The sequence below is a fragment of the Pseudopipra pipra genome, chromosome 3, assembly GCF_036250125.1.
Source record: "Pseudopipra pipra isolate bDixPip1 chromosome 3, bDixPip1.hap1, whole genome shotgun sequence".
NCBI lineage: Eukaryota > Metazoa > Chordata > Aves > Passeriformes > Pipridae > Pseudopipra > Pseudopipra pipra.
The window spans coordinates 24332426-24348753 of record NC_087551.1 but is presented as its reverse complement, the minus strand read 5'-3'; the positions used below and the strand labels follow the sequence as shown (position 1 = coordinate 24348753).

The 16328-nt window shown below is 41.5% G+C and overlaps 1 protein-coding gene across 1 annotated transcript in view; it reads right to left on the bottom strand.

Moving 5' to 3' along the window:
• Positions 1–5870: 5870 nt before the first annotated feature.
• The window catches only part of PKDCC (protein kinase domain containing, cytoplasmic), a 36528-nt gene continuing 26070 nt past the window's right edge, over positions 5871–16328 (bottom strand). The window contains exons 6-7 of the mRNA XM_064648340.1: positions 9063–9236; positions 5871–7132 (exon numbers count right to left, since the gene is read on the bottom strand). Of these exons, the coding sequence (XP_064504410.1) occupies positions 7047–7132; positions 9063–9236 (260 nt within the window). The 3' untranslated portion in view covers positions 5871–7046. The remainder of the gene's footprint in view (positions 7133–9062; positions 9237–16328) is intronic.

Sequence of the window (16328 nt, the reverse complement as noted above, 5' to 3'; positions counted from 1 at the left end):
CACTAGATGGCATTGGAGGGTGCTTTATCTCATCATAGGAAAATAGTGTATAGTAATTTTTATTAGGAACACTACTAGTTAAGGAATTGATCCCAAACAAGCTGAAGGCATGTTCTATGCAACTTTGGTGAGGGAACTGGAACATGAAACAAGAACCAAGGCTGGTTGAGTAGTCACTGCACTGCTGCAGTTTCCTTCTGTCACACACAAAGAGTCTACCATTTCTGAGCAAGAATAAGACTGAAATTTGGACAGAAATAAATTGCAAAAGGTACAGAAGGAAATGTGAACTGGTATTACTTGGGCTGGTGACTTCAGAGAGGTAAGAGTTAATGTCTTCCTGAGATGTGGGGTGGAATTTTTGGTACTGCATATTTGTTTTTCCTCTCCAGCAAATTATACAAACATTATTATACAAATGGCATTTCTGTTTTTCTTACACCTTTTTTACTACATAGTTCTCATGTCCCTTTCCTACTACTTTTAGAATGAGATATGTTTGCGATCCTGTGATATTTTCGTTTAGCACCAACGTTCACTTTGGAATTACTGCTAACTTTAGCCATGAACTACTGTCGATTGATTGTAACTGCAAGGAATACATGCAGACTCAATTGCACCACAGCTACACTGCTTTCTGAATTGCAAGAGCATTATTACACTTAAAGAACTCCCTCTTATTCATACCCTTTAGTAGTTGGTAAACAGAGGCAAAGAAGAGTTTGTTCACATATGAATACACAATTCTAGGAGCTCAGTCTTTAAGAAATGGAGTGTATATCAGAATAATTATGGGTCATGGAACATATGTTGCAATATAAGGCAGCAAAATGATGATTTCTTTTCACATCTGCCACCTTGACCCACAATCTAAGTCATTAAACTTTTCAATTCTCCTGGTAGACAGTGCAGAGTCTGTTCACAAATTCACTGCCTGAATGACAAAATGTGCATTATTTTATGCCTTTATCTATAATATTCTTTCTGCTTAAGAGCTGCCATTTACCAAAATTCTGTAATGAAACAGAAATCAGAAACATGCACAGATGAAAACATGACATTTAATTGAAATCCATTCTTTAAACAGGCTTTAGGTTTGTAACTCTTGGGAATTAAAGGACAAGATGATAAAACATTTAAAAATAGTAGCACTCACGCTGATCAACAGCTTGTAACCAAGAATGAGGCAATACCTGCTAGTAAGTCATATGAGGCTTTTAATAGGTCATGAACTTGCACAAAGCCAAGGTCTTGTATAAAACATTAAGTACACTCACTTCTAAAAGTGCCAGTGTGTCCCTGGTCATCTGTTTGTCTGACTGACTGCTCTGCATTCCTTCCAGTGTATTTATAGAAAGTTGTAATTCACAAACACCAATTTGTACCATTATCTTCATACATGCCAGGTACTTGTAATATTGAAAACTGGAAATTGTTCTTAGGGCATACTTGAAGTTAGCAGAAAGATGATAAATAAGAAAGGCATTATACCTACTAAACGGTGAGCGTAAGGGTGTAGAACTCATATTCCCTTCATGACATTATCTATTAAATAACATGTCTTTAATTTGCTGCACCTTGCTAAAGCTTCCACCTAAAAGTAGGATAAGTTGTCATGTTATTGTTTAAATCTCACAGGAACCTACACATGTGCTCACACACACATGCGTATATGGGAAAATCAGTGTATTTTTCCTCACTTGTATGGTTCAAATATTTAGGTCCAAGAGGTACGTTTTACTGAGTTCCCACTCCATAGATACTTGAAAATCTAAGTCTGATTCTATTTTGTGTGAACATAAATCAAGGATTAACTGAATTTCACTGCTAAAGTAAGATCAGATTCTGGCTTTATCATTTCAAGTAGCCACCCAATAGTTTAGTCTTCCTTCTCAGCCTCACAGTCATCTGCTGAAAAACTGTGGTTAGTGGGGATTTTTTGTTTAAAAGCCACAATTTCTAATAAACGTGTAGGTTTGCCCTCTGGCTTGACATCAAAGTCAGTTTCATAATAGGGTGGCTCCTACTGAATTATATTTCCCCTCAGTTTGCATAGGGAAGTAGGGCACCTATTATACAAAGGCAATTGCTAACTGCACAGAACTACAAACGGAAGAGACACAATGGCTTGTTTCCTTCACATTTTTAAAATGTATCTCTTAAAAGCATCCATTAGAACCTGAAAAAAATCACTTGTTATTACTTGCAAGAAACATACTCATATGAGTTAAATTGCCAAGGCCCATGTCTGTGTTGAAGGAAGGATAGGGACTTTACAGGCCCTGGGAGCTCCAGAGGCAGTCAGCCCAAGCCAGCCCAACGTGTCTCACTCCTGCTTAAAACGCAGAGAGAGAAAAAAAATATGTTTTCTTGACAAAAGGAAAAAAAAAAGGATCCCATGATCACATCTCAAAACATTAAGCAGAGTATCATTGTGAAGTCTTTATATACTGACTGCTTTTCACGAATGTTCCTCTTCTTTGAACCCCATTTTTTTCCGCAGTCAACTGATGAAAACTTCAGATGAGTCTTTTCAACCTCAATCTGTTTGACTTCTTTCAACACCATTTCACATTTTGACCAAAAGGTTAGGGATATGTTTTCCCGGAAAAAACTTGTGGACAGTCTTGCCACTCCATTTTTCCTTTTTTTTCTTTTTTTTTTTTTTATAGTAGGCTGCAGTAAGTCTTCACAGAATTAAGTGATAAAAAACACAAGATAAAGCTCTCCTTACTAAAGTTTGAACATCGCTGTATTCATATATTACTTCCTATATATAGGAGGTATATTACAGGCAACATAACATGATCTCTGAATGTTCACTATCACCTTCCATACGCTTTGAATTATGAGTCCTCTAAATCATTTGCTTAATCTAAATTATTGTCAACAAGAGTGTCTTTTTTTTCTCTAAATAGCAACAGTGCATGAAGGCTCAGGGTCTTATAAACATTAATAGGGTCAGCATCAGTGAAATAATGGGACATATTTTGTCTCTCTCCAATTTTTCTTGCAGTGCATGGCTCCTGCATGTCCCGGGGTGTCTGTCACAGCAGGACGTAGGAGAGCAGCCATGCAGGACAGCTCTGTGAGGAGCTGCTGGGGCCCTGCTCTCCAGATCCGTAGCAGAGAAAGCCCATGTGGGCCTATTTTTTTCAGGATGCTTGCCTATAACTGACTGATTAGTCCCTATGTCTACTCCTTTGCTCACCTGGTATGAACACAAGGCTACACAGACATATCATGAGCTGCGGTACAAACTGATAAGGTAAATTTCAGAGGAAGGGACAAGGTCTTCACTGTGCACCTACCATGGTCAGATCCTGTTCCAGGACAGTGCTCCCCAGCGGCTACCACACCACATACAGTAACTGGCAATAGAAATACCTACCTTCATGCTGAATTGCACTCCTCCCTGCTTCCCACTCTGCCATTTTTACAAATCTTATGGGAAACTGGGTGGTCACAGCTGGCAGAAGGACTAAGCAAAATGCCTTAGTGAAGCAGTGAGTGGCATGGAAAAGCACGTTAGGAATAGTTGTACTAACACTAAACTCCTTTATCTCATGTTGGAAGAACATCTCTCTGAGATTCTTTACCAGTATCTCACTGCCCATCCAATCCCCTTCACTCTCTATACAAACTTACCTGAACTCCTCAGCTGGCAACAGGACCCCCTTGTTTTCTGGCTTTGTCTCATGGCGATGAATGCTCTTGGTGATACCACTAATTTCACCACAGATTTCTTCTAGATGTGATGTGAGTCGTAACCACCTGTTCCCGAAAGTGAATAAATGAGACCTCCACTTAAAAAGATGTACTGAAGCTGGGGAGAAAGCTTTTAAAAATGACCAGAGATGAAACAGTAGGCTCGGACAAAATAGAGAAAAATAGAAGAACACATTTTTATTTTGATCTAAGCAAAGACCAAAGCATGTCCCCCCTAAAACCCTCAGGATGTCAGGCCAAAGGTGATGCTGGTCAGTGCTTGCTTCACTGCCTGGAGTCTACTCACAGTGGCAGGGCTAAAGCCACCCCTTCACCAAATCATTATGGAGACAGTGGGCAGCTCTTGGAAGTGCTCTGAGCCACAGATCAGCCAGGGCGTTGTGCTGTTGGTCTGGACCAAACACTCAGCACAGCCCCTCACAGAGCTGCAGCACCCACTGCTTCACGCAGCTCTCACCTCTCCAGATGAACTCAACATCCTGTTTAGCACTTCATTTTGTGCACAGCCAATTGGTTTTTCACTGAGGAAATAAGCTCTCCCTGTTCAGTGTGACACTTACATAAATACGTATACACATACACACACGTGCATGTGCACACGTGATGCAGACATCAATCGTTTAAAGCCCTGTGGGTGTCTTCTTTCATATTTCTACCTTGTGGCTTGAGGAAGCCAGGAAATGTAAAAAACAGTCAAAAGTTTAGGGGGAAAACCAGACATAAATGCCTTTTCCACAGAAAATCTGAAGCAGGTTGACTGGCCCAGACCTGCCAACTCACTTTGTGCCTTGTTTCCTGCTCCTCCTCCTTCTCTGTAGCTTCTCTGGGGTTTCCATGCTATGAGTGCCAGTCAAGCACTTTGATGAATCAGACCTACTGCTGTCAAAGTCACCTTCTCCACATAAATTCAGAATTTTACCAGTGCTTATTACAGCTGTTAAATTCCCTTATTGTAGTATCATACCATTCTTACTAAGATTTTAATCAGCATTTCCACTGGAAAGCTTTACTCTCAGAATTATAAACCTGCCTCTATAAAGTTGATTACTGCTAAAATTTAGAATCCAGCCTCTTGGCTCATAGCTATGTTTCTTTCTTGCTTACTTGATCTCTGTGTGCAAAAGCTGATGTAAATTGGTTTGGCAAGTTTGTTTTATTTCTAAGGATAAACAATTCCTGACTTAAGAAGCATTTTTTTCCAGTGAGCAGAAAGTGATGGAATTAAATTATTTGAAGTTACCTGACTACAACATTAAAGTATTACCCTGGATACTTTCTTTTTCTTTTACATGTTGATATTTTTTTACCTAGGAATGCAACTAAAGAATTTAAGTGTTCACATTGTTTTTAAATCCTGAGTATTTTTGGAACGGTGCAGTTCTTAATGGGAAGGAAATCACAGGAGGTTAAAGACTTTTAAAATACATACCAGCACCTCAGTGCCAACAACCCATATCACTTCAATGAACTGCGCAGTATGTGTTGGCATGATTTATGTAGCAATTTAAAAAGAATCTGTAGTGTTTGTTTATTACCACAGTATGATTGATGGGTTCCTAAGAGCACGGCGACACAATCAGCTGAGCTATTACGGCTGGGAGTTTGATAATTTGTGAGTTACAGCCACTATAGCATGTCATTTCAGCCAATTGCCAGAAGCCATTAGGGCATCAGTGACCTCAGGGAAGCCGTGGTGAGACAAGACTTGCTGCTGTCGCTGTCGGACTATCTCTCCCGTATGGTCACACTGCTGCCCTGGCTCTGCTACTCTCCTTCCCTGACCCTCCTGGCTAAAGAAAATACACCATTTAGCCCAACGAGCAATTCCATCACATTCTGCTCTCATCATTGCCCCTTCCAAATGCTAAAAGACTGGTCCCAGCATAGCACAAAGCACAGAGTAGGAAAGGCTGCTCAAACATTGTCTTCTAACCACGACTCACTTTGTGACAGGCAACCACGCAGACAAAGCCACCAAGTACCCCAAAAAGAGACCCTGTACTGGGAGTCACTGGAAGAAGCTTTCTGGAAAAAGTCCTTTCTGGAAAAAAATATCCCAGGTTTAAATTTACATACAATACACTATGTCCAAGTCCTCAGTGGATTTAGCCATCAATTTGAAATGCACACACAAAAAAAGCAAGAATAAAAGAAATTTTATTTATCTTTTACTTTTATTTTTTTACAAAAATAAACAATTTGAAAAACAAAAGCACATTTTTTCCTGACTGTACAAACTACAAAACAGTATGACATTGGTCACTTTAGCATTTACTTTATTGCTTTCACTGAAAGCAAATTCTCTAGACACACCATGCCTGTAAGATGCATTTTATATAGAATTAAGGCTAGCATTCATTTGACATCATTAAGGTCATTTACTTCATTCACTCTAAGAATTAGCAAGCGATGCCTTAGAAAACCAAGGATCTGGTGATAAAAAGTACGAATAACTGCAAGATAGTAATTAAATTAGTACTGTTCCACCAGCTGGACTGGTTCAGCAGTCTGTCAAAGATGTGGCTTCCTGAACAATTCAAACTTGATTCAACAAAAGTCTTAAGCACAGGCTTAATTGTAAGCATATGCTTAGGCCTATCCAGCAAAGCATTTGGGTAAGTCCCTACCCTTTCAGTGGGACTTTTCATATGCTTATGTGATTTGCTGGATCTACAAAATGGCTCTTTCAAATTAAAAATGAAACTTTATGATAACATTGGAAGCAAAAATGAAAATTAGTTACAGTCTTGCAAATCTAAACATAACCAATTCCTTCCGTTTGACAAATATGCTGGCATTGCATATTCGATAGTTTTAACACAAATGCTGATTGTCCTCAGTAACGTTTGCTATCCAGCATACAAACTGATACGCTCCAGTTACTCTGCTGTGATTGTATGTACCCAAATAAATGTCAGCATGGAGGATACAGACTTCCCATAGAAATTATCAACTTTCATCCCTGTACACACATGTATAGGTCAGAAATGTTGTGGTAACCTTGGTTAGAAAAGCTAGAGCTGCCAGGTGATTTGTAACCAAAATTATACTCTAACAGTGTATCATATCTTGTATTTTGCTTTGCTTTTTCTTTTCCTTTTTTTTTTTTTAATCACATTTTCAAAATGTTGTTTTATTGCACATTCATCCTGGTCATGCAGGTTTTTTCTTTAAAGTTTCCTTTAGCACTCTATAGATTAGAATGAGTAATAGTGCAATTATTTCAACAGCCACAGCCATCTTCTACCTAACAGCTGCCTATATTTATACACAAACAGCTCTTATCACTCACGTGTCAGACTGAGCCACTTTAGGTGTCAGTCTGTCACCTTCACATATGTTATTTTGTCAGGATCAGGCACAATATGATTTGAGGCCATCTTGAAGAAGACAAGCTGCCGACCTGCATTGAATAGGAAAGAGGGGGAAAGGAAAAAATATTTACAAGTGAGTAAAAGGTTGTCTATGTCAAAATATTGACATTGCAAATTCCAGTTAAACCTATGCACTCTTCAGGCAATGCGAGACTGAAGTCTTGCTTAACTTCAGCTGGTATAAATCTGAAATGCTTTTTTCTAAAATGATACCAAATTTCCCCCGGTTTCAGAATGTTTACTCTTACCTAATTACGGTCAAGATATAGCTATGCACAGCTAACACAGTAAATGAAGGAAGGTCTAAAGGTATTAATACAAATTTCACATAATCTTTAAAAAAGTATTTAAGACTCTCCCACTGATACAGACAGGCTTGAGTTAAGGGCTTACATGAAGGCCATCGATTTCATTGTACAGGAGCAGAATCATATCTGCACACCTGAATCTTTCCAAAACTTCTCAGTGCAATGTACATTAAACATGACTTTCTACAAAATAGGTCTTGCTGATCACTTTGTAGCTCTGGGCTTTACACAAGCTGGAACAAGGTTTCTACTCCTCACACAAAAAGTAGCAGCTAGTGATAACAGCATGGGTAGTGTAAGGCACCTGCCACACATATATCCTAGGCCAGTGGGAGCTGAGTTTTGGTATTTGTGGGAGCCACAGCACAGTTGTTCTATCTCCCCACACTTACTGACCTGGCACCTTATTCACATCACTGCCTCCCAGCGAGCTCCTGCTGCCCCACAGACCTGCATCGTCATTGCCTTTCCTTGCAGCAAAGACCACAGAGGTACTTTCCACATCTGCGTCCACAAACAGCCATTTTAGGAGAAAAACTCGCCCTGACTTCAGTGCAGGTTTTATCTTGGGGGAAGAGTACGAAAGAACATGGATTTGGTCCTCTGTACCTCACAGAAACGTCTTTTTTCTTTACTCTTGTGGGGTGCAGTTTGCTCAGGGCTAGTTTGCAGTTTGCAGCAGAGCTGGTTGGCCCCAGCTGCAGGGGCAAGGAGCTGCCCTGGGCACACAGGGAAGGGGTGTAGGGTTGGGAGACGGCTGCAGCATTCAGCTCTTTGAAACCCTCATCCACTCTGGAGCTGCAGCTGGTGGAAATTTTTAGCAGTGATTTGTAACATTTTTGTTTCTCAGATAGCTCTGGAACTGCTTGAAATAGGCACAAGTCCGGTGCAGAAGCAGTGAGCTGGGGCCAATTCTACGCTTGATGTCAACTGGCACCGCCTGCCTGCCTTCAGGGGAACCACATTGGGACTGCCAGGCCCACAGACCTTTTGGAAAATGTATTTCTCTTTTCAACAAGTGTATTCTGTTAGACAAGAAAATGGTAGCAAATAGGATTTTCCCCTGGAAGGTCTACTTCTACTTCTACCTCTATTTCTACTTCCTCCTCTACCAGGCTTTAAACACTCTCTTCTCATTGTCCTTTAGCCAAAGCTCTACTCGTAGAAGCACAGTGTTCCCATCAGTGCTAGGGCATCTCTGACATCAGCTGGGAAGTCGCAGTTAGATACACACAACCTGTTTAGTTCTGTGTCGCACTGCAACAACCATATGGATTGGAAAGATTTATTAAATTCCAGATGTTGGACCGTGTCCTGCACATTTAACTGTGGAAACAGGTCACAGGTTTCATTTCTGCTGCTGTGTTTTAAAATAAAATTTCAGATCCTGTGGTTTGGTAAATTATGGTCCATGTGCTGTAGCCCAGCTCCTATGAGTCTGTCTGTAGGTTTCTGCTCCCCTGACAGCTGGCAAAGAGAAACCTCACCAAAAATGGAACTGCCTCAGCTGAAGCTCCAGAAACTACCTTACCTCTAGATGCTTGTGGCTCCCACAGTCCAGCACAACACACTCTTCAATCTGCATTAAAAACACTTAGCCATAATAGGTGACTTGGATGCTGCTTTCTGCTCCACAGCATCCATGACCTACCTGTCCAAGTCGTCTGGTTAGTTAGGACAAAAGCTTTGCACTGGGAGTAGCTGTCACAGATCTCAATGGCTTCATTGACGTCAAACACGGAGAGGAGGCAGCCCTTATGATGGTAAGATGGCCAGCATCTGTAGTTCTCATCAGGAATAAAAGCTTCAGGTACCCGTCTGTACTCTGCAAATAACCAGAGCAAAGCAATCATTTTGAAAACTCCAGAGAACTGCTTGTTTTTAACAGACAAGGTTTATTATGACAGCTTAGGAGCAGGATATATGATGGAAAAGCTGACGGGTTATAGTGTACCAGCCCTGGTTTACTCCTAAATGTGTTTATAGCTCTGCACCTTACTTTCCTTTTCCTTTCCTCCTTTCTTCTTCTCACCTTTTTCTCCAGAAAGTGTCTGTAAATAAACAGTCTGTGCACAAAACCCTCCCCACTGCATAGGCGAGGCTTTGGTTTTATTAGGAGTTTTACAGGAAGAATGTCCCATTGAATAAACAGCATCCACTTGAATGAACTGACTCACTGTCCTACTTCTCAACAGTGAGCAGGATTGTCGGGGTGAGACCTGACCGCGTTCACAGCCCTCCCTCTCCCTCAGAAGGGCATGCTATTTTTCTCCGGCTCCTTTAGAGAAGGAAGAAAAGACAGGCTTTTAATTAAGCAAACATTTTTTGCTTGCTCAGATTAGGACAAAAGAGGAGTCACTCGATGGACCTCTGAAGAGAAGGGGTAAAAAAAGTAGCGGGAGCATGTCAGCGTGGTCCTCGCCCAGCGCCTCTGCGCTGCCCCGCCGACTGCTCCTCTCCCTTGGCTGCCGTTCAGTCTCACTTGCCTTTATGAGCTGCCTCTTGTTCTCTGTTCACAGCTCCTCTCACTTTCCCAGCCGCTGACGGGGGTTTCTCTAATGAATGCATCAGCAAATTCAACTAATCATTATAAACATTTCTATTTAGCATCCAGACGCACAAATTAATGGTTCCCTCCTGTCTCTCCCCTCCATGTCCTATTCAAAAAACTAAATACATTTTATATTTCTTCTAATTTTATCTATTATGAAAACCAGAGCCGCCTACTCTGACTCACAGCCTATTCTTAAGTCACTTTGGTTCAGGCATTTTCAGCCTGCCTTTGCTGATTCAGCTTGCTAATATTTCATACAGCACATTGTACAAACACCACCAAGTCAAAAGTGAGTGTGTCTACTACTCTAAACTGTCAGTATTTCAACTGGGAAAAGAAGTACACTTCCGCAAGTGCTCATTCACACCACACAGTCTGGAACAGTGGGAAATAAATGTAGTAAATGCATTCTATTTTAAGCCTTGGCTCATTAAAAGTATCATAAGAAACATTCCTAACCAAGAAGCAAAATCAGAGCTGATCATGTCCCAGTTAAATAAAAAGCAAAAGAATTTTCATAATTCAAGCATAGACTCATGCACAAGAAGAAAAAAAATCAAAATGTAGTTCCAGACTACAAATGGTCATTTCTCCATCAAAAATATATATGCATTTCTTCTGATTACAAATCAGAGCATAAATCAAACTGCTACTGTCTGGATGGGTAAAGTCCCTTTTTTTCCCAATTTCTGTATCAACTGTAGTGTAACAACAACTAAATGTAACAGAATAATATTTTCTTCTCTCCATACAGCAACTGCTGAGTATTGATTTGTACCTAACAGCCAAGGTCAGTAAAATGATGTGCACAAATTAAAAGCAAAAAAATCAATTCACTGCAGTTAGCACCATATGTAACCATTTGTATCAGCATACATGCCATTTTGACTAGATATAAAATATGATTATTCACAACTCCTCTTTGCACACAGTGGAAGCAAAACTCAACATTGCATTGTGCCAAGTCCCACGGCACTGTGGACATTCACAGAAGGATGGTCCTTGCTGTGGCAGCAGAAGATGAAGCAGCTGCCTGATTCTCTGTGTCAGCAAGGAGCGTGCCTGGCCCTTCCCCATGGCACTTTTGGAGTCCAACAGGCTCCACTCTGGGGCTGGGAGGGACCTGCAGCATCCCTCAGCACATCATCATGGCACTACACGGAGCAGCCTCATATCACATTGTGTATTTTTCTCCATGCAAGCGAGAAGCTCGTCTGGAAGATCCCTATTTTGAATTATTATCCAATCTTAAACTCTTCTGAGCACAAATATGCTTCTCAGTACACCAACAGCACTTTCCTTCTTCTCACCACTGCTCCTGACACTGCTGTCAAGGGTTAGGCTCTTGGCTGATGCAAACAGACTTCAAAAGAGCAGCAATGATTTACGTGACCTGAGGCTCTGTCAGAGGTAGGAGATAAAGTTCTCCCTTTCCATTGACTTTTTCAAGGTGACCAAGCCTAGTAAATCATTTGGGCAGCTTGAACACATTAATCAAGAGAGTTGGGCCAACAATAACTGCAATAGTGATGGCAAGGTCCTGGTTTGCGGGTGCAAGAGAGGATGGAAACAGCCATGCCAGTACTCAGGGTGGTCTCACCATGCAGCAGAGTCCTGTGGCTGTCCCTACTCTCCTTGCTGCTCCCTGCAAGCTCCTACACGAGGGAAAGCCACAACCATCTCCAACGACTCATGGGAACAGGGCAGGATAACAGGTACACAGCAGCATGACCCACATGCAAAGAGCATTTTCCTTTGGCTGTGAGATCATCAAGCACCAGACAGGTGAAAATACAGCCACTGGAGTCTAAGTGAAAGCACACAGTCATACAGGCTCCGAAAACGCAGCCTCTGGCAGGCCCTCAAACTGGCACGGACTGCTGAATGCCCGCAGTCGGGGGATCTGAGTCTCCTACCTATGCTGCCTGCAGGGAGGGGAGTGGGATGCAGTGAGGGGGAAAGGCAGGAAGACAGCCTCTCTCCTCACTTGCACGGCAGACAGCAGGAATGGCTGTCTAGGATCGCCTTTCCTCAGGAGCATCTCGAAGAGAAGGCAGCCAGAAGAAGCAGATAGTGGGATACACGATGGCCGTGCACCCTGGTTCATGCTCCCAAACCAGCCAGGCACTCCCACTGCCCTGGAAAGCCAGCACGGGATCTCCTCTTAATCTATTACAGTCAGAACTGCTCAGAAACTCATTGCAACACCAGCCAAGGGCCGGTCTGAGAAAACTGTATTTGTGTTCAAAACTCTCTCTGTCTCGAGCACAGCAAGGTAGCTGCCTTGCCCATTTGCACAGCGAATCACTGAAATCTCTTGCTTGCACAGTGACTATTTAGGGAGCTGACCCTTTAGCTCTCATATGTATGAGTTGCAAAGAATGGTGCTCCTCTCACATGAACCAGAAGGACCCTCACGAAGGATGCTCCTCCCTTGAGATGTGCCCTAGCAACGACATTAGCTTCAGCCCTCTGGAGAGTTAGGCTTGCCCTTCACTTTAAATTATCATCTTAGTCGATACAGTGCAGTTACTCACTCAATTAAGCAATATTCCAATGATTTAAAGACAGCTCCAGCTCACGTTTTTGTCCTGCCAAGACCTGAAACTTGCTTAAATGGAGTCCTTGGAATTTGAAGGCTCACGGCAGTAAATCACATCATAAAAAGGTCAAAGTTCTGGTCGATTTCCAGACTAATGGTGTTTAAAACCAATAAATGCTTGCCTAATACTATAAATGCAGCCATAAATTTACACTTTTGCGTACATACACATAGCTTGACACAGAGTACATAAAGTCGATCAAGGTAATGGCAAGGAACAGATGAGAGAAATGCAAGGAGTTCCTACTCATATCACAAAAGAAAAAACCCTTTCCTGCATCTACTAATTTTGTGAGGATTGAAGCAAAGAAATGCAGTGAAGTAAGCTTGATTTTGATGTCTCTTATAATGGATTTACTCCAGCTTAATATATGGGAGTTAATACAGAAGCTCGCAGTTACACAAATAAATCCTACTGCGAAACATTTTTCTGACGTGTAAACATTTTTAAACTTCAAAATATCTTCCTATGCTGAATATGGTCAATCCTCAGAAGTTTGTGTTTGTGATATTTTCAGTAGTTTTAAAATGTTTTTAAGAGCCTGTTCTGATCAATCAAAACACTTCGCTTTGATCAGGCCAAAATCTTCTCAGAAGCTTCTTAGCATGCTAGCCAGCCCCTATGATGGCCACAGTGATACTCAAACCAAGCTCACTTACTTACTTACTTACTTACCAAGCTCACTTACTTCTTGCGACAAGTAAGAGAGGCATCTTTAAAAGCAATTTGCAGCATCTCTGACCAGTGCAACAGCTATGAAAAAAAGCCAATGCTTTAAATTCTTATTCTAAACTTTTTTCCAGGAAAAATCACCTGCATTGTTCCAAAGCCAACTACAATCTATAAACATACTCATTTTGACTGTACTAGACTGAATTATATAAAGAACTCCACAAGTATATAATAAACTATGTGAAACCGCCTGTGGTTTCCCCCTGTTAGCCTGTCTGAATCACCCTAAATCTGACTTTAATCAGTCCTAATGACCGTTTATTTCAGCCACAGCAGCCAGATTGCATTTTTACTACCAGCTACAGCTACTTGTTGGAGATTTGCCCAGTTTTCTTTTCTAGTTATCACCTGCCAATACACCGTGGGTCAATGACACAAACATAGCAATGTTCATCCTTGAGAGAGAAATCATGTTGCTCCTTTTTCTCCCTCCTTTTTTCCTCCGCTCTCAAGAGGAACACTGGCAGTCCAATCTGGAATTGCTTTTAATTGCTTTGCTTACAAGAAAGCAGAAAGAGCCTGATCTTGCCAATATCAGCAAAAAGTGGTACTGAGCAGTGTTTTGCTCTACAAACAGTCCCCTCTGATTCCCAGGGAGCTTATGGAGAACAGAATCACATCCTAAACAGACAATAATACACTTATGTTTTTAGTACGCTTCATTTTATGCTGAAATTTTCCTCATGTTTCAATACCTCACATTTAAACACGCTTCTGAAAACGAGCCCTGCAAAGCCCTATGCACAGTTTGCTGCAGAAAGCTATTTTTTGGTATGCCTGAGAAAATGAGAGGGTAGGCGTATCCCATATGTCTCTGCTTTCAATCATTTCTGACGCATCCCAACTGTTTGGAGAGACACGCTGGCCAGGCAGGACATGGGCTTGCTGTCAGACCAGGAGATAGCCCTACTTCTTTGGTGAGTATTTCTGTCCTTTGACTGCTTCCTGTGCGCAGGCTGGAAGCAAAGTGAGGCTTGTCTCTTTTTATGCGCTTCCATTGTGCTTACAGTAGAGCCATATTTAAATCGGTATGCAAGCTGTCACCGAAACACAAATAAATAAGGAGAAGAACGCCATGTTCCCTTACATTTTATTCCTGTTAACATGACACAGCTGGAGCATTTTTCCTGCCTCATGCCCCCCATCCCAGGGCTGCTCAGTGGGCTGTGGAGCTGCTCCATACTCACAGCCACCCCTGCAGCACACACTGATTTACTGAAGGCAATTAGCCCAAATGATCCTACAGATACTTATACATGTAAAAAACAATGATGCTGATGGTAGACAAACTAAGAGTTGTCTAGAGTCATGTGTGCACAGTATTTAAGCTTGAAGACAGTTGCCTACGGGGTTTATAAAAGACATTTGGCCTGTAGTGTTCTGGAAAGGAACTGAGGACCTCAGCAGAAGGTATTCTACTGTGCACTGCTAAGTTGGACATGAAGTTTAGCAACAGCAGAACACATTGCTCAGTGAACAGGACACATGGCTTTCACCGTGGTGGAGACACATGTGAGCAACACAGCCCCACTGTACTGCCAGTGTCGTCTGGGTGCAAAGGAACCTGCTCCCGTATTCCCACGTGCTGGAACTGCCCAGCTACTGATGTGAGAGCCTTCCATGCAAGGCAGGGTGTAGAGGCTGACTTTCTGCCCATGCGTAAAACCCTGTGCACCTTTCCCCCTCAGCCTTGAGGTCTCTGGGAAAGGAACACGAAAGGCACAAGTGTCAGATAAAGCAGGAATTTTTATCCTTGCAAGGACTGAGCTGCAGTACATTCCCAGCTGAACCTTCAAGCACCATCAGCAGCATACTTTTAGCCTTTCCATTGCGGCCTGCCACAGGATATACAAACTGCCTCCAACAATATTCCAGCAGCCTTGCAAAATGTCTCTCTCTCACACAGATGTGCACAAACACACATCCCCCCCAGTTCCAGTAATTCTTGGGTGGATTTACAATTTCTGAAGCAGGTTGCTATAGTGACCCTGCAGAATATTTTTTTCAAAACACTGTTGTACTGTAAATATTTACATACAGCATAATCTTGCCAAATTGTCTTGAGACAAAAGAAAACAAAGTGTCTTTGCTTTATGTCCAGCCTTTCAGTTTTTTTAGCTTTGAGAATGTACTTTCAGCTAACAACAGCAGCTAATTATGCCTTTCTGCGGGCTTGCACACCCTCAGACCTAATAATGGGTCATCTATTAGCTTTAATGAATAACAAAGCTATCCAATTTACTAGTGTTAGCTGATTTCATGCATTTCTGAGTAAATTCTTAGCTAACTGAACGGCTGGGGCTTAGCTCAAGGGCCAAATACTCAGTACAAATCACTGTCACTTGATTGAAGTGATAAAAATGTTGATACCAGGGCATGACTTTACTGATGAACATCAGTAGGTTTTTTTTATAGTCTTCTTAATCTGGATAATTAATGGAATTATTTAATCACTTTTAGATAAAATATGTCAGAAGAAATACATGGTTTCTGTTTTAATTCACATTCTTCTGGATTACAGCAAGAGAGGCCAACAGTCAATGGAATATAAAAGTATTTGTTCGTGGTGTTGTTTTAAACACTGCAATGTTCCTATATCAACATTAACAGTAGAGTGATTTATGATCACAGAACACATACATAGCTATCGAATGTCTCCTGTGCCTCTACTCCAAGATACTAAACCAAAGTCCAGAGCATAATATAATTTACAGCACTATAAAATCTTTACAACTGAAGCACAGTGAAAGCTTAATATCCAAGGCCTTCTGTAATATGACTATGTCATCTTGTTAACCTTTATTTATGGGAACACTAGGGCTGACAAGAACTTTCTTCGTGTCACTTCCCTACTGCTTATCAATATCACCTTTCTCACTCTGTGGTGTTCACAGGAGGAGGTCTTCCTTTCAAAAATGTGAGTTCAGACAGATAACACGCTGCTTCCTCAAAGTTCATGTTTTAGTTACAGCCTTAGATCACTTGCTCAAGATCATGATCTCCTTTTTCCTACTACAAATTTACAGTG